Source organism: Neofelis nebulosa, chromosome 9 (assembly GCF_028018385.1).
Source record: "Neofelis nebulosa isolate mNeoNeb1 chromosome 9, mNeoNeb1.pri, whole genome shotgun sequence".
Taxonomy (NCBI): Eukaryota; Metazoa; Chordata; class Mammalia; order Carnivora; family Felidae; genus Neofelis; species Neofelis nebulosa.
The window spans coordinates 49,966,151-49,982,992 of NC_080790.1; the positions used below are offsets into that span (position 1 = coordinate 49,966,151).

The window sequence follows — 16,842 nt, forward strand, 5'->3', positions numbered from 1 at the left end:
GATTTCGGGTGCCGGCACCCTGGGCGGATGCCCGAAGACTCCACCTTCCCAGGAGCCCCTGCGGCGGGGCGCGAAGATGGCGGCCGTGGTCGAACAGCCCTAAAGCAGCAGCGATGGAGCCTTCCCAGGCGCTGGGGCCGGAGCGGCTGTTTGACTCGCACCGGTAAGAGCCCTGGCGGGAAGAGGTCGGCTCCCGCATCCACTACGGCCTTCGGCGCCCGATCACCCCGCCTCTCGCCCCCAGGCTCCCGGGTGACGGCTTCCTGCTCCTCGCGCTGCTGCTCTACGCTCCCGTCGGGTTCTGCCTCCTCGTCCTGCGGCTCTTTCTTGGGATCCACGTCTTCCTGGTCAGCTGCGCTCTGCCAGACAGCGTCCTTCGCAGGTAACAACCCAGGGATTCCGGGAGGGTCAGGGCTGGGCCCGGCCCGAGGCCGTGAAGTCACCACTGCCTGTGTCCTCAGGTTCGTGGTGCGGACCATGTGTGCGGTGCTGGGGCTCGTAGCCCGGCAGGAGGACTCGGGACTCCGGGATCACCGCGTCAGGGTCCTCATTTCCAACCACGTGACACCTTTCGACCACAACATAGTCAATCTGCTCACCAGCTGTAGCACCGTGAGTGGGGGGCGAAGCCGAGAGTGCCACGGGTCGGTTCCCTGGGGCCCAGCCCAAGGCTCCCCTTTGCCCTCCCAGGTTTTCCTTGGGGACCACGAAATACTGAATCTTACCCCTAATCCCGCTTCTCTACCCCATATGTCAGTTTTTCTCACTTCTCAATATTCCTTTTTTGCTTTCTCTTTTTTCCATTTCTAGCCTCTACTCAATAGTCCCCCAAGCTTTGTATGCTGGTCTCGGGGCTTCATGGAGATGGATGGGCGGGGGGAGTTGGTGGAGTCACTCAAGAGATTCTGTGCTTCCACGAGGCTTCCCCCAACCCCTCTGCTGCTATTCCCTGAGGAAGAGGCCACCAACGGCCGGGAGGGGCTGCTGCGCTTCAGGTGGGTGAGCACAGGTATGGGTCTCCAGCTGGGTAGGTGGTCAGGCTTGGGGGCCCTTGAGTTTTCACAGTTTTCATCCCTGCCCTCTCCATCCTAGTTGATTTCCTTTCTGTTCACTTTTAGTTCTTTCCCCCTCTATCTCTTTATTCCTCACTTATCTACTTGTACAGTTTGACAGTTTTCTGTTCTAAGTAAGGCTGGCTAGAATCCCATCCTACTTTCTCTTCCCTCTTCTAGTTCCTGGCCATTTTCTATTCAGGATGTGGTACAACCTCTTACCCTGAGAGTCCAGAGACCCCTAGTCTCTGTGGTGAGTGTGTGTTGGACAGGGAATCTCTGGGGCTTGGAGGGCAAATTTCCCATTCCTGGCCGAGGCTTAGACCTCCCTTCATGCCCTTCCTTCAGACCGTGTCCGATGCCTCCTGGGTCTCAGAACTGCTGTGGTCACTTTTCGTCCCTTTCACCGTGTATCAAGTAAGGTATTAACTGTCTTCTTTTTTGGTGCTGGGAGAAGCTCACCTCTTCGTTGAAGAGGCTGCCTCTTCTTGTCCTTTTGCAGATCTTTTAGTATCAAGATTCTATCACAGAGGCAATACAAAGTGTTTAGTATCTCCCCACCCTAATCACAACTGTTCCATGAAACAAAACATCAAAATGGGGAGAGGGTGACAGACTGTACCCCAGGTGCACTCAACATGGTCCTGGATTTTTTTATTTTTTTATTTTTTGCAGATGGCTCCGTCCTATTCATCGCCAGCTAGGGGAGGGGAATGAGGAGTTTGCCCTCCGTGTACAACAGGTGGTAGGGTACACAGGCAGGGTGGAGGTGGGGTTTTTCCTTAAGACTAGAAGGAGAAAGTCTTGCAGCCTTAACACTTTCAACCTTCCAATTCTCCCTAGCTGTTGGCCAAAGAATTGGGCCAGACAGGGACACGACTCACTCCAGCAGACAAAGCAGAACACATGAAACGACAAAGACACCCCAGATTGCGCTCTCAGTCAGGTATATGGTCTCTGTACACAAAATTTTTTGGGGTTTTACAGCCTATTGTGATTTCCTTCCTATTCCTTGCTAGTCAGCCTCTCCTTCCTCCCAGTTCTCCACTCACCATGTTTCGGATTTCTTTTTTGCAGCCCAGTCTTCTTTCCCTCCCTCCCCTGGCCCTTCTCCTGATGTGCAGCTGGCAACTCTGGCTCAGAGAGTCAAGGAGGTTTTACCCCATGTGCCACTGGGCGTCATCCAGAGAGACCTGGGTATGGGAAAGGGTAGCCTCACACAGGAGACAGGCGCAGAGAGAAAAAGTGGGTGGTGAGGGGAGAAGTAGAGCAGGGAAACAGACTCCCTTCTTTCTTCCTCTCTCCCCAGCCAGGACTGGCTGTGTAGACTTGACCATCACTAATCTGCTTGAGGGAGCTGTAGCGTTCATGCCTGAAGATATCACTGAAGGGACCCAGTCCCTTTCCACAGCCTCCGCTCCCAAGGTGAGACCCAGGAAATGGTTAGGTACAGGACTTGGGTGGGTCGGGGCAGTCTTCATACTCCCTTTCCTTGATATCTCTTTTTTGATCCTGAGACCCTAGCACAGTGCCTCTCTTGCAAAGTAGGCATTCGATGCGTGTTTAATGATGATGACTTCGCAAGCCCTCTGACATTGTGATCACCTCAGTTCCCCAGCTCTGGCCTGGTGACCCCTCAGCCCACAGCCCTCACATTTGCCAAGTCCTCCTGGGCCCGGCAGGAGAGCCTACAGGAGCGCAAGCAGGCACTGTATGAATACGCGAGAAGGTGAGGGGCTTAGAGGACAGTGGGCAGGAAGGGGCAGGTTGGAGAAAAGTGGTAATTATAGGGCCAATATGACAAAGCCCACACAATGTCTTCTTTCTATGTCTCACAGGAGATTCACAGAGAGACAGGCCCAGGAGGCTGACTGAGCACAGGATGGCACCCAGAGCCGCAGGACGGAGACTGGGGGCAGCCCTCACCCAACTTACAACAGGCTGGAAGGGTGGGTGGTAAAAAGGGAGGGATGGGGCTCCCCCCAAAACCACATTAAATTCAGGGTTTTCACTCAAGGTATATCTGTTGCCTCTCTGGGTCTCAAAAACCTACTGAGCAGGTTCCTTTTTCCTTGGTTGGGGAAGAACATGGGTGAGAGCCTCCTTGTGGGTTTGTGGGAGGTGGTTGAAATCACCTCTTCGTGTCAAGAGATGAGTGATATTAAGGAAGTATAACTGAACGAAAGACCAGCAGCCACTGGACCCTAGCTTGGGTGTTCAGCTCAGCTTTGTGAAGAAACAGCTTGCAAAACTTCAAGTCCCAAGATGCCTTTCACTAACAAGTACAACATACATCGTAGAGTACACATGCTCAGTGTGGTGTCTGGAACCTGTTTTCCTTATAGGCTTCTGACAGGTTAAATAAGGTGGAGCAAATGGCCCCACCCCAAAACCAGTCTAGGGTTCCCATTTAAGCCCAGCCCCAGGGTGGAGCCGGAATTTACCTTTGTACTTCACTCTGGTCTGGGTTGGTGGTGACTGGCTGGGTGGGTCCAGAACTGGCTGCCATCCTGACACGTCTCAGAGCTGCAAGCAGGTTTGAATCCAGGATCTTTGTGGCCCTGTCGCCGCACCCCCCCCCCCCCCCCCAATTCTTGTCCCCTTCTTCTTATTCTTTATCCTTTTCCTCTCGGAGCCTTCCCACAGGATACCACAATTCCTGCTGCCCTGGAGGCCCCCTATGTTAGTCACAGGGTTTTTACTACCTGACTACAGGTTAATAGTCCGCTTGTGATAGTACCTCACTTTCAGACTCTGGTCTCCGTGGTTTTGTAGCAGGCAAGAAATGCTGGGAAGGATGGACCCCAGTGCAGTATCACCTGAGGGTACAGGTTAGGGATCAAGGGTGGGAAAATGGTGTAAGTCATTTCATACGAGGCCTTAATCACTGCCCTGCCTTCTGTAGGTACTGCCAGTCAGCCACCATGGCCTCTCCGCTTCTTGGGCTGGCAGAAGAGTCTGGCCCAAGCGCCAGGGAGTCTGAATTGGCTGTGAACCCCTTTGATGGGCTCCCATTCTCTTCCCGCTACTACGAGCTTCTTGAGCAGCGCCGGGCCTTACCCATCTGGGCTGCTCGCTTTATCTTCATGGAGCAATTGGAGAGTAGCCCCTCGGGAGTGGTGTTGGTGTCTGGAGACCCTGGCTCTGGCAAGAGCACCCAGGTTGGGGGAGATTCTGGGAGTAGAAAAAGGGAGGGGCTAGAAAACTGGTCCTTCCACAGGCAAAGTGGGGGTTGGGCTGCATGGGGTTATTGGGGAGGTGGTCAAAGGGAGACCAGTTAGACTGACCCAGGGTGGCTGGTGAAAGACCAGGGAACTCCCCAAATGAAAGTGGCCACAGCGCCCCAGCACTTCTGACTGAAGTCCTGCATCTTGCTGATTGGTTGTCCTTCCTGTCCCTACCCCAGATCCCTCAATGGTGTGCAGAGTTTGCATTGGCCAGGGGTTTCCAGGAAGGCCAAGTAACTGTCACTCAGCCCCACCCTCTGGCAGCCCTGAGCCTGGCCCTGCGGGTTGCCGATGAGATGGACCTAACCCTGGGTCATGAGGTTGGATACAGCATTCCCCAGGAAGACTGCACTGGGCCGGACACCCTGCTCAGGTGAGGCCTCTTGCAGGCCTGACCCAAATCTAATTCCCCTCACCCAGTAGAAACAAGCCCAGCCCTCTGACATCTCACCATACACTCCCTCAGCCCAGTTCACCCTTTAAATCACGCATGACACAATGCTGAATGAAGCCCTTAACCCCAGCCAGGGACCTCGGACACTCAACCTCACCCTCATCATGAGTCCCACTCTCCCAACTGGAGTACACCTTGTGAACAAAGTGTCATCAGTGGGGTTGTGGGTCTCAATACAGGTTCACAGTCTTTTTCTGACCTTATAATCAAAAGCCTAGCCCCCTCCCCCAACAGGAAGTCACTCCCCTGGACTCCTGGAGCTGGTCACTGTCCACACTGACTCCTCCCACTGCCAATGTCAACAGGTTTTGCTGGGACAGGCTGCTTCTACAGGAGGTGGCCTCAACCCGGGGCACAGGAGCCTGGGGCGTGCTGGTGCTGGATGAGGCTCAGGAGCGGTCAGTGGCCTCGGATTTGCTCCAGGGGCTACTGCGAAATGCCAGCCTGGGAAACCTTCCAGGGGACTCAAGAGTGGTTGTGGTTACTGACCCTGCCCTTGAACCTAAGCTCCAAGCCTTCTGGGGCAATCCTCCTATTGTGCGTGTACCCAGAGGGCCTGGTGCATGTCCCACTCCTGTATACAGGGACACTGTCCCTACTGATCGAGTGGAAGCTGCCTGCCAAGCTGTGATTGAATTGTGTACGAAGGAGACTCCAGGAGATGTGCTAGTATACCTGCCCAGTGAGGAGGTAAAAATGGGCTGCAGAAGGAGATTCACATGTATGCCGCCTTCCTTTCTGGGGGAGCAATGCTTGTTAGGAACATTGGAGTTATAGTATTTACTATGTTGGGGTCCTTAGGAAAAACTCAAGGACTTCAGGGTAAAGAGGTCTACCACCCCCTTTTTGAATCCTTGTTAAGGCAGAGACTGTGGTTCAGTGTGAATTCCTGAAATTATAACACCCCCAACTTTATGAGTATGTGCATTTTTTCAGAGTGAAAGACCATAGCTTTCATCAGTTTTTCAAAAGGGTTTGTCACCCAAAAAAGGTGAGAACTGCCTTAATGCCCCACCCTTCTCTTCAGGAAATTTTGCTGTGCTGTGAATCCTTGTCCAGGGAGGTGGGCCCCTTGGCTCTCAGAGGGCCTCCACCACGAGTGCTGCCCCTTCACCCAGGACATGGCCCAGCTGTTCAGGCTGCATACGAGGACATAGACTTGGGTGCCAGAAAGGTCGTGGTCACTCACTGGCTGGCTGACTTCTCCTTCTCCCTCCCTTCCATCCGACATGTCATTGACTCAGGACTGGAGCTTCGAAGTGTGAGTGAGAGAGATGAGGGGGATGAGGGGGCTAAAGATAGAAGTGGCCCGCTCTGATCTGTCTTGGCCTTGGTTGGGGGGCGGTGACAGGTGTACAATCCTCAGATCCGAGCAGAATCCCAAGTGTTGAGACCAATCAGCAAATGTCAGGCAGAGGCAAGAAGACTCCGGGCAAGAGGGGTCCTACCAGGTAAGAGCCTTTGCCCTTCTGAGATCAAACATGAAAAGTCACCACACACAAACTCTGAGAAATCTACGGTGGCCTTCTGTCCCAAATCTTTTCTCCCCTCAGGATCCTGCCTCTGCCTGTACCCTAAGTCCTTCCTAGAACTAGAGGCGCCCCCACTGCCCTCACCCAGGGTATGTGAGGAGAATCTGAGCCCCCTGGTGTTACTACTAAAGAGGAGACAGATTGCAGAGCCAGGGGAGTGTCACTTCCTGGACCGGCCTGGTGAGCACCCCTCCTGCCCAAGTCCCGCTGCCTGACCTCCAGGCTCTCCGGGCTCTCCAGGCTCTGAGACTTCCTGCCCTATAAGCCCTGTTTCCTCACCAGCTCCAGAAGCACTGATGCAGGCCCTAGAAGACTTAGACTATCTGGCAGCTCTGGATGATGATGGGAACCTGTCAGACCTGGGAGTCATCCTATCAGAGTTCCCCCTGCCCCCTGAGCTGGCCAAAGCCCTGCTGGCCTCCTGCGAGTTTGACTGTGTGGACGAGATGCTCACCCTGGCCGCCATGCTCACTGGTATAAATCACTTCTGTCTCTGGCTCTTGACGCCACTTCAGTCCTTCCCAGCCCTTTCTGATGTTCTGGTGCTCCAAAGGCCGGCCCCATCTCCTATGCTTCCCTTACAGTGCCCAAAAACACAGCCTTAATCACTTATCCTTCTCCTGTCTCGTTAGCCTTTTCCCAATGCTGGTTCTTGCCTCCAATATGCTTAAATCTCTCCTGTTATTACTAAAGCTCCACACCCCTCTCCCTCCACACTCTACTCCCCAGCAGCTATACAGAATAACCTCTGTCCCAGTCTGCCTAGTGTGTTCCTGCCCACTGCATCCCAGCCTTAGGCCCGTAGCAACCCTGACAAGTCTCAGCTCAGCAGTGACCTCCCACCCCACCCCCCAGGCCGAATCCACTAAACACTTCTGAGCCCTTCCTGGTTCCTTATGACCTTCTGACCCTTGAAAATGCCGACCACTCCCACCTTGAAACTGCCTGCTCCCTAAGCCTCTGTGACCTGCTTCTCTGGGTGTTCATCCTACTTCTCTGGTCATTCCCTTCATCTCTTCCCAGGCTCGTTGTCCTCTGCTTACCCACGGTAAATTAGACCTCCGAGTTCCATCCTTTCCCCTTTTGCCTTCTCATTCCTTGAACTCTCCGAGCAAGTTCATGCACACCCATGGTCTTTAGTGCCATCTTTACACTTAAAATTTCCAAACCTTGTATCTCCCTGCCAATATCATTCTTCTGAATCTTAGATTTATATATCCAACTCCTGATGGACATTTCTACCAGAATTGTCCACAGTATCCCAGCCCAGAGCTGAACTCAAGCACTTGCTTAAACTGTTCCCTCACCACCACCACAAAAGCATGCCATCCCCTCTGCAGCTCTACTACCATCATTCCAGACTAATATTTCTCCGGGTTCTTTCATTTTTATCTCCTAAATGTGTGTGTGTGTGTTTTTTTTAATTCGTCTGTTTGTCTCCAAACTCACTATCAGTGCCAGTGTTAGATCCTCATCCCCACTGAGACTGGATTCCTTTAGCCTTCTAACTTGTCAAGTAAACTTCTTCAAACACGTGGACTCTCTTACTTCAAAACTCTTCTCCAACAGCTACTCTTTACCTTCCTTCCAGATAGAATATAAACTCATCAGCACAGCACATCCAACCTCTTATGACCTGGCACATACCTGCCTCTCCAGCTTTATCTGCTGCCACTGTGCCACACATGCCATTCTCTCTACCCTTACTAAGTGCTTGCAGTTCTCCAAACGGGCCACATTACTAATGTCTGTGCCTTGCCATGCCCACAGTTCAGACTCTCTGCCCCTTTGCCACTGAGCTAATTCCTAACAAAACTTCAAACATTGGCCCACACACCTGTTGTGCTGATCAAGCTTGCTTATGTCTCCCACTAGACTCTAAACTACTTGAGGGCAGAGACTCTTTCATTATTTATGTTCACCGTCTAATAAAGTTTATAGCACCTAGAAGTTATCGATGTCTTTTGAATACATTTCCCAAAATGGCATTTTATACCTTTTCACCCTTCCTTCTGTACTGCTATCCTCTCTCATGCCCCAAAATGACCTTCCTTGTTTCTGCCTCCAGCTGCCCCTGGGTTTACCCAGCCTCCACACTGTGCAGAAGAAGCTGCCTTGCGCCGAGCCCTGGAACACACAGATGGTGATCACAGTTCTTTGATCCAGGTGTATGAAGCCTTTATACAGAGTGAGTAGCCCACTCGGCATCTTCTTATAAAATCCCAGATTTTCCAAAGAGGGAAAGCAGTATGCAACCAGCTGGCAGATCTCTATGCCCAGGAGGAGGTGGCCCTTTGACCAAACTCTGGGTTCTCTTGGGGCTCTCTTTGTAGTTGTAGCTGTTCCCTTTCCTCTTTTAGGTGGAGCAGACAAAGCTTGGTGTCAGGCTCGGGGGCTAAACTGGGCAGCATTGTGCCAAGCCCGGAAACTTCGAGGTGAACTCCTAGAACTCATGCAACGAATTGAACTTCCCTTGTCCCAGCCAGCCTTTGGCTCTGAGCAGAATCGCAGAAACCTTCAGAAAGCACTGGTGTCAGGATACTTCCTTAAGGTTAGGGGAAAGAGTTGGGGTGAAGGTCATAAATGGAGCAGAAAGCAGAGGGATCAAAAATTGATATGCCGTCCTGAAATTGGAGTCCAGATGATCATTCAAAGGATTTTTAAGAACCAGAAGAAATTTTTGAGGCATTGGAGTACAGGGGGCTATGGGAAATGCCATATGATAGGGACTGTAACACCTAGAGATGATGCTTTACTTTTAATACTCTCGCCACCCTTCCTAATTCTTTCTCAACCCCCTTTTCTTTTTTCTATTGTCTTCCTCTCCCCCCGCCCCCACCACTCACTCCCTCACTATCTTTGCTTTTTAATGAGGTGGCCCGAGACACAGATGGGACTGGAAATTACCTGCTCCTAACACATAAGCATGTGGCCCAGCTCTCCCCATACTGCTGCTACCGAAGCCGCCGGGCTCCAGCCAGACCTCCACCGTGGGTGCTTTACCACAATTTCTCCATTTCCAAAGACAACTGCCTTTCCATTGTTTCTGAGATTCAACCACAGATGTGAGTTCCCTGACACCCCTCCTATGTTGCCCATTCCCCTTCTAGGGGCCAAAATTATGGCTGGGGAGTTAGAGAGCCTTAAGGAGAGGAGGATATCTTAGTGGTTTGTAGTGACATATGATTTGAAGAGGCAGGGTTTGTGGACAGAATGGGAAGTTTAAGAATCTGTATTACAAAAAAAAAAAAAAAAAGAATCTGTATTACAAGAGAGGATACAGAAGTCATCTTCTGATTGTGACTCTCTCTGTCAGGCTGGTGGAATTGGCCCCTCCATACTTCCTTAGTAACTTGCCTCCCAGTGAGAGCAGAGACCTCTTGAACCAGCTGAGAGAAGAAATGGCAGATTCTTCAATAGAAAGTGAATCCCCCTCCACCCAAGAGTTTGGAGATGCCTGTGTCCTGCAGTGACTTGCCTAAGGAATGGAACTGAGCTCATCTCAAGGCATTAGATCCCCCACAGGCTAGCACTAAGGCAGCCAGCCAGATTTAGAAGGCCAAAGGTTAGGGTCAAACGTAAATCCTGGAATCTGAGACTCAAGAAGTGGTGGACCAAGAGTGGAGGGAATTGGGAAAGCCACAGTATACATAAGGTTGGACCCTTTCCTTAGCCTTCTTCTATTTATTGGAGAGTGACTGACATGTCACCGCCAAGCCCCCAACTTATGCCAAACCCATCTTTGTGTGCTTCATTTTGGCCTATAAAAGTTCTTTTTCTATGTGTCAAGTTTGAGTTTTGTTCTGCAGCAGCATACACAACATCCATGAGTTAGAGATGACACAATATCATCCAACTCCCCCCAACAATATCCTCTTGCCTGGTTCCCTCCTGTGGTCAAGACTTGGTGCTGTGACTGACCTAGCTGTCACTACCCTAGAACATGAGCAGTTTGACAACAGTTGGTCTCTGACCCTGCCCAAAGCTCACTTCCCTCTGTCTTACTGCTGCCTCTAGGGGAGGAAGAATGAGAGTGCTGTAAGAAATCAGACAAAAATCTTCCCTTTTCCACATACAACTTAGATCCTGCTCCTTCTTAAACCTCATGGCTGTTGCAACCATCCCCAAACTCTTAACTTTCCATCAATAAGCTTCCCAGCAGCCCCTGGCCCACTCACAAGCTAAAGTCTTTCTAACAACTTCAGGGACATCATGCTTTCCTTTCTTTCCAGCTGAGTGCTCATTCCCTTTTCTTCCTTTGAACTATTAACTTTGATATCCTCCATCATCTTGCACATTGTAAATGTGTTTGTAGAAATTGGTAGAAAGAAAGATTTAATCCTTACAACTCTGCTTTTTTCTCCTCAGAGTGTCCTCCCCTTGGAGAGTCTATCTGTTCTCATCATTCTATCTCCATGTCTGCGTAGATGTCAACCAACCTCCCCCAAAAGCACTTTTCCAGAATGTATTCTCTTTAGGTCTGGCATTTAGTTTTGCCTGCAGAGTTATCTTGCTCCAGTCTTTTCATTCCTCTTTATTATCCACAACACCATTGATCTCCTGGTCCTCTACATTTCCAACCTTGGAATTATCTTTGATTCTTCTCAGATATCCCTACTTATTTGCCAAATTCTGCTCACCCTAACTCCACAGGGCCCATTAATTTTATCCACTGCTCCCCCCCCCCCTCTCTGTCCCCATAGGACACCAGAGCCAGATTAGTGACTGTGTCTTTCATGGGGTGTATAAGCATCCGTCTTGCCTGCCGCCCAGGCACGTTGTGAGGCTCAAGGAGGAGGACGGAGTCAGCGGGTTGAACACACACGACAACATGAGGTTCAAAGTCAGGAAGGTATCCTTGGCGATTATTTTACAGTTGAAGAATGAGATGCCCAGTGTGGATAACCCTCTGGTTCCTGTCACAGTCAGTCAGACTCACCCTCCAGCACCTCCTCCGTTATACCACTGTCATTGGTGTCTTCTTTCCTTCCATCACACCTTTGGTATAGGCCCAGGCAGTGCGTGCGAGCTGCCGCCGTCCCATCCCAGCACCACCTTGAGCTTGCCCTGTGGGTCCAGAACCCCAGCACTAACCCACCCTCGGAAGAATCCGTAGTCCTCAGGAGAGCAGCTCCCATTGGCCAGCCCTCCCCCTCCCCTCACCTCATTGGCTACCATACTGCAGGTCCCGCCTTCTCGGCTCCTCGGATTCCAGCTGGGGTGCAACCACAGTTGACTGGGAAATGGCGGGAAAGGCCACGTCTAAGCACGGTGCTACCGTGCAACGCTAGCCTGGGAGCCGGCAGTGGCCCAGGAGCCCTAGACGATAGCCTCAAAGCCAGCCCTTCCTCACAAGCTCCGCTACCACAGAGCCACGGCATGGTCAGCCGCGCGCTCCGTGGCCCTGAGCCCGGCGCTCCATGCGGCGCCTCGGTCCGGAAAAGAGCGCTCGGCGGGTTGGGCAGGCGTCGCTCACACCACCGAGGCGAGCCCAGACACAGAAGCCACCTTGTTGTCCTCGGCCCAGGGCTGTAGGTTCTGCAGCGCAAAGAGCGACGAGTTGTGCAGGCAGAGTGGGTCGGGGGGCAGCGGCGGCCGCAGAGGCCGGGGTAGGGCGTCCTGCTGCAGGTGCAGGAGCAGCCGGCCCGCGCGGTGCCGCTCCGCTTCGCGTTCCTCCGCCGTCTGGCGCCTGTGAAAGTCGAGTCGCGGTGTCAGGCCAGCCCTCGCCCACCCCGCGCCTCATCGTCACCGCCGGGCCGAGGTGCCTCACCCGCCCCGCGCCTCACCGCCACTTTGACGCCACCCGCCAGCCGTCGCGCGCCCCGCGCCTCACCGCCACTTGGTGCGCCGGTTCTGGAACCAAGTCTTGACTTGTGCGTCGGTCATGCGCAGGGCCTTGGCCAGTGCTGCCCTCTCGGCCGAGGCTAAGTACTTCTGGCGCAGGAAGCGCCGCTCCAGCTCCAGCACCTGAGAACGGGAGAAGGACGTGCGCGGCTTCTTCCGCTTCGGAGGGGTCCGGTTTTGGTAGGGGTGGCCTATGCGGCGCGTCCCGGAGAAGGGCGAGAGTGCGGCTACAGGGAGGAAGAAAGAACAGGGCAAGGTTTTCAGGGCAGCCCTTCCAGGTGCCCCAGGCTCGGCCTCGCATCAGGAAAGGCCTCCAGACAAGAAAGGGCCTCGGAAGAAATGGCCCTCCCCCTCTGCTAAGGAAGAGACGGCCCCCGGAACTTCATCCTTCCCTCCCCTCAGTGTGGACTGTGGCCTGCAAAGGAGGGCGCGGGCATCGACGGCAGCTCCTACCCCATCGTCTCTCTTAAGCAGCGCGACCACGAGACACAAATTGGGGAAGGATCGCCTGGGTTGATCCGGGCGGGGAGCGTACGGGGAAGTTGAGTTGGAGCAGAACGATCAAAGATGAGGGAAGGGGGTCAGTGTGGGGCAAGACGCTGGAGGGTCGGGCAACCTCACCCGTGAGCCGGTCCTTGGCAAAGCGGCGGCCGCTGTCCATCCAAGGGAAGGTGAGTCCCGCTAGGCCCCCGGCTCCGCCCAAGCCAGAGGGTCCAGGCACCGCAGGGGCACCTCCCGCAGGCGGCGGCACTGGCAGCGGACGATGCGCCGGGACGCGGATCACGCCACCTGGGCCCATGCCGGAGCTGCCAGGTAGGGGGGCCAGCGATCCCGCGGGGCCGTAGCTTGAGGTTCCGTGAAATCCACCCGAGAACGCCACACTCTCCCCATGGCCCTGGCCCGACCGACCGGGGCCTATGCTGCTCCCGGGGGGTTCCGGGCAGCTCAGGATCTGGTCGATGCCAAAGCTGATTGGCTCGTGGTGCGGGAGGTTGTGCGAGGCCAGGACCGCCGGCTCCATGGGTCCGGGTCAAGGAGGACCGCAGGAGGTTTGGCGGTTGGGGAGAGCGCCCCAGGCAACTCTGGGAGCCCAGCCGCGGAGCGCTGGGGGCGACGGCCTCAGGGGCCCGCGGAGCTGGCCGCGGCGGGTCCCCGGGCCCCCCGGGAAATCTTCATGCCTGTGCACGGGGAGTAGCCGCGCCCGTGCCGGCCTCTGCCGGGCGTCGGCGCAGGGACTCGCATCCCGGGGGAGCGCGACCGGCGGGGGCCCCAGGAGTGCCCTTGCTGTCTCTGAAGCTCAGATGGACGCTAGGGTGCCGGGGCCTCTGCCCAAGTGCAGGGTGGAGAGGGTTGGCCGGCTGGGGCTGGGGCAGTGACTGACAGATCAGCACTGGGTGGGCAGTGGGGGCTGGGGGTAGGGCAGGGGCGGGGCCGGACCCGTTAAAGGGAAAGAGACGCCTGTTTGTGAGAAACACGGGGAAGAGTGGCGGGCGGGTATGGTGGGGGTAAGGGGGGAGGTGGCAAGGGTGTTAGGAACCAGGCTCAGCACGGGAGGGGCCAGAGCTTGGGCCGCTGCCCGCTGAGTCAGCCGAGATGCGCACAGCAACTCCATCCTCACCGGCCTCCGCCTTGGGCCTCCTGGGCCTCACCGGCTTCCTCGCAGGTGCCTCCTCCCACAGCCCCCACTCTTCGTCTCGCGATGGGTCCTGCCTGCCAACTCCCGGATTCGTTGTGGCCCCCGCCTAAGTGCCCTCGAAGACCAAATCTCGTTGTGGCTTCCTGGCTGCGATGGGAAGCGGCTGGGGAACAGCGCCGACGAGTTGGAGGCCCGGGAAGAGGACAGGTGTGGGAAGGGAGTGGCAGGGCGCGTCTGGGGGGCTAGGGCGGGCAACCACCACTCTGGGCCAGCTATCCTGGTGCACCTCCCGGCCTCTCCCATAGGGCCCCTACCTCCTTCCGGGAGCGCCAGCAATTGGTGCCCTGTGTTTCTTAGAATTTCGATTTTCTGAAATCGATGTAGAGCGGACCATTGGCCCAAGCCGGGCCAACTCCGGCCGGTGAGAGCTTGGGGCTGGCGTTCCGCCCCTGACAGGGGACCACCAATGCGGGACTCTGCCCCTCCACTACGCGCCTAGGAAGTCTATTCTCACACACTTCTCCCCTCCCTCCTCAAAGTCAGGAGGACAAAATCGCCACAGGCGACACATGAGTCCTCACCAAAGCCTTGGGGGGGGGGGGGGGGGGATCAGCCGCCTCATTTCCCACAGACGCTACACCCCACCCAAGCCCTAGAAACTGTGCCTGGAGTGTGTCAGAGAAGGGAGGTGGGGAAAAACTGAAGCCGCTTGGTGACCTTATGACCTCTGGCCGCGGACCCAAGAACTGGGAGTGTGTGAACTCTGCGTCCTTCCCGGGATGGGACCCGGGCCCGGCGGGCCCCCGCGTCGTAGACCCGCCCCCGCCGCCGCCCGGCCCGGTGCAGGCCGCCATAATCGGGTTAGCTGGGTCGGAATTACATTACCTTCCCCGGCCCGCCCCGGCCCCGGGGGGGCCCTGGCGCCTCCGAGCCGGTGAGACTGGGCGCAAGGAGGGGGGTGTTCCTACCATTCTGAGGCGGGTGGGCACCGATGAGCCGCTTGGTCTGCCTTGGACACGTGGTGGCCAAAGGACCCCGCCCTGCTGTGCCAGCCCTAGCCCCTAGACTCCAGCCCACTCTGGATGCTCCACTCCAGGCTCCAGGCTGCCGGTTACCCGTGTAAGCCGAAATGCCTTCTAAGTCTAGTAAATGGGCTTCCCTGAGAGTACGGATCTTTCAGTTGATTCTCCAGGATCTCCTGGTAAAAGACTCTGCCCCTCCTTTCTCCCCAGCAGATGGGCTGCAGCCCAGTGCCTGAGGCAGGATGAGGGGTCTTTTCTCTCCAGGGAACTAGGAATGATATTTGGGCATCTGGGCAGGAAGATAAAGAAGAGAAAAAAGGGAGTGGATTTTCCCCCACTAAAGCCACCAGGCCCTGGTGTTCTCAGAAGCCTCATTCTGAAGGGAGTGGACCATGGGGGGAGGCAGGCAGTTGGCATTAATAATATGTAACATCCTCCCCCAATTTCTTGTCCACTTCCACTATGCAGTTTCTTCAGTCCTTTCCCCACCCTGCCAACAGCCCCTTCTGAAAGGCGGGCAGAGGATCCTGCCAATTTGGCAGCTGTGTTATCTTAGTGGAAAAGACAGTCATTATCACCTCCCCTAGCACCCTTTATCAGCAGTAGAGAGATGGGGCAACTAGGGAGCATGAAAGTTCTGCTGTCCAGGGAAAACCACCGAGACAGCTTGGGCTGGATCCCCTGAACGAAAACAGAGAGCCTAGGGAGCCAGCAAAGTAAATAAAGACTCTGAGAGGAACTGGCCTGCAGGTTAGGAATCTGGCAGTCCCTTTACCCACTCTAGGGGGTGGGCCTCTGAGGAAAGGGTGGGCACTAATGTGTCTACAATCAAGCTGAATAAATCCTTCTTGAATGAATCAATCAGAGAGGAAGAGGCAACATCGTGCAGACCTGTATACCTGCTGACTGTTCATCCTGCCTTTTGAGGTCAGCACAGATGGCACTGCCTCCCAGAGATGGCCCAACCGATTCTTGGGCAGGGGAATGGTCACCAACCCAGTAATATATACATATCTTCTGGGGAGTTACAAAAAAAAACAAAAATTACTGCCTCACTTCAGAAACAATGGGTATCCAATTCTGTCAGCCACAGTCCTAGGAATTTCTCTGCTTGCCTCCACCTCTCTGATCCCAATTCTCTGGGAAAAGTGGTTCCTTTGAGTTTATATCTAGGATGGAGGCCCTGAGGTCAGAACTCCCACCTCCCATACACACTGCTTTGCATCCATCTCCCCATGTCCTACATGCATGCAGGTGGTCCCTAATTCTTCAAGTTGTCAGGCCTTTAAGCTTGCAGCTTCACAGGAAGAGGCACATTCTCAGCCTGTGCCTTTCCTTCCTTTCTGCTTTTTGTGCAGTGTCTTTCCCAGGAGATGGTCCCCACTCCTGCATCATCATTTCTGTCATTAGCTTAGTCCTTCCTACCCCCTGCTCTCTTAGGTCTCTTTTATCTGTACAAGAGAGATTTTTATCTCCAAGAGAGATTCTGTTTTTCTTTTCCCTTGTCCATCCCACCACATACCCACTGCCTCCACTTCCTCACCATTTCTTTTTAAAACATTTTTTACTTATTTTTAAACTAATCTGTGTGCTCAACGTGGGGCCCGAACTTACAACCCCAATATCAAGAGTCACATGTTCTACCATCAACTGACCCAGCAAGGCACCCCCTCATCATTTATTCTTTTAACTTACCACAACCTGGTTTCACTACACTCTTTTTCTTTTTCTTTTTTTTTATTTATTTTTGGGACAGAGAGAGACAGACAGAGCATGAACGGGGGAGGGGCAGAGAGAGAGGGAGACACAGAATCGGAAACAGGCTCCAGGCTCCGAGCTATCAGCCCAGAGCCCGACGCGGGGCTCGAACTCATGGACCGTGAGATCATGACCTGAGCCGAAGTCGGACGCTTAACCGACTGCCCCACCCAGGCGCCCCACTACACTCTTTTTCAAAGAGCTCCCATGTCCATATTGAGGACTTCTCTGACATGTTTTACTCTCTGGCTCACCAACTGTTTCTTGAAATGTCCCTTTTGGTTTATGTAATATTGTCTTAGTCTACTTCTTTAGAT

At 54.3% G+C, this 16,842-nt stretch overlaps 3 protein-coding genes across 10 annotated transcripts; 2 read left to right on the forward strand and 1 right to left on the reverse strand.

Moving 5' to 3' along the window:
* Window positions 1-12: 12 nt before the first annotated feature.
* Window positions 13-3,072, forward strand: AUP1 (AUP1 lipid droplet regulating VLDL assembly factor). Its single transcript, XM_058683606.1, is given in 13 exon segments — window positions 13-66; window positions 69-163; window positions 245-382; window positions 462-612; window positions 811-995; window positions 1,233-1,305; window positions 1,401-1,474; window positions 1,728-1,794; window positions 1,896-1,998; window positions 2,130-2,249; window positions 2,362-2,477; window positions 2,663-2,781; window positions 2,891-3,072. Coding segments are annotated over 13 exon segments (1,317 nt in total). The 5' UTR covers window positions 13-27; the 3' UTR covers window positions 2,928-3,072.
* A 126-nt stretch (window positions 3,073-3,198) lies between these two features.
* DQX1 (DEAQ-box RNA dependent ATPase 1) lies at window positions 3,199-10,054 on the forward strand. Of its 8 annotated transcripts, XM_058683595.1 has the most exons (12): window positions 3,199-3,588; window positions 3,958-4,213; window positions 4,459-4,652; window positions 5,039-5,423; window positions 5,761-5,994; window positions 6,085-6,184; window positions 6,287-6,445; window positions 6,548-6,739; window positions 8,334-8,453; window positions 8,626-8,816; window positions 9,140-9,330; window positions 9,582-10,054. In XM_058683595.1, exons 2-12 carry the CDS (start codon window positions 3,977-3,979, stop codon window positions 9,736-9,738), a joined length of 2,160 nt encoding a protein of 719 aa, XP_058539578.1. In that variant the 5' UTR covers window positions 3,199-3,588; window positions 3,958-3,976; the 3' UTR covers window positions 9,739-10,054. The 8 variants fall into 8 exon arrangements, with proteins under 8 accessions (XP_058539578.1, XP_058539576.1, XP_058539580.1 ...); XM_058683593.1 differs by having other exon boundaries at window positions 6,085-6,445; XM_058683597.1 differs by lacking the exon at window positions 9,582-10,054 and having other exon boundaries at window positions 6,085-6,445; window positions 8,626-8,700; window positions 9,140-9,317.
* A 716-nt stretch (window positions 10,055-10,770) lies between these two features.
* On the reverse strand, window positions 10,771-13,868 carry TLX2 (T cell leukemia homeobox 2). The gene is made up of 3 exons (XM_058683607.1): window positions 12,731-13,868; window positions 12,099-12,336; window positions 10,771-11,954 (listed from the first exon to the last, which is right to left on the reverse strand). The coding sequence occupies exons 1-3, from the start codon at window positions 13,128-13,130 to the stop codon at window positions 11,738-11,740; spliced, it is 855 nt and encodes a 284-aa protein (XP_058539590.1). The 5' UTR covers window positions 13,131-13,868; the 3' UTR covers window positions 10,771-11,737.
* Between the last annotated feature and the right edge of the window lie 2,974 nt (window positions 13,869-16,842).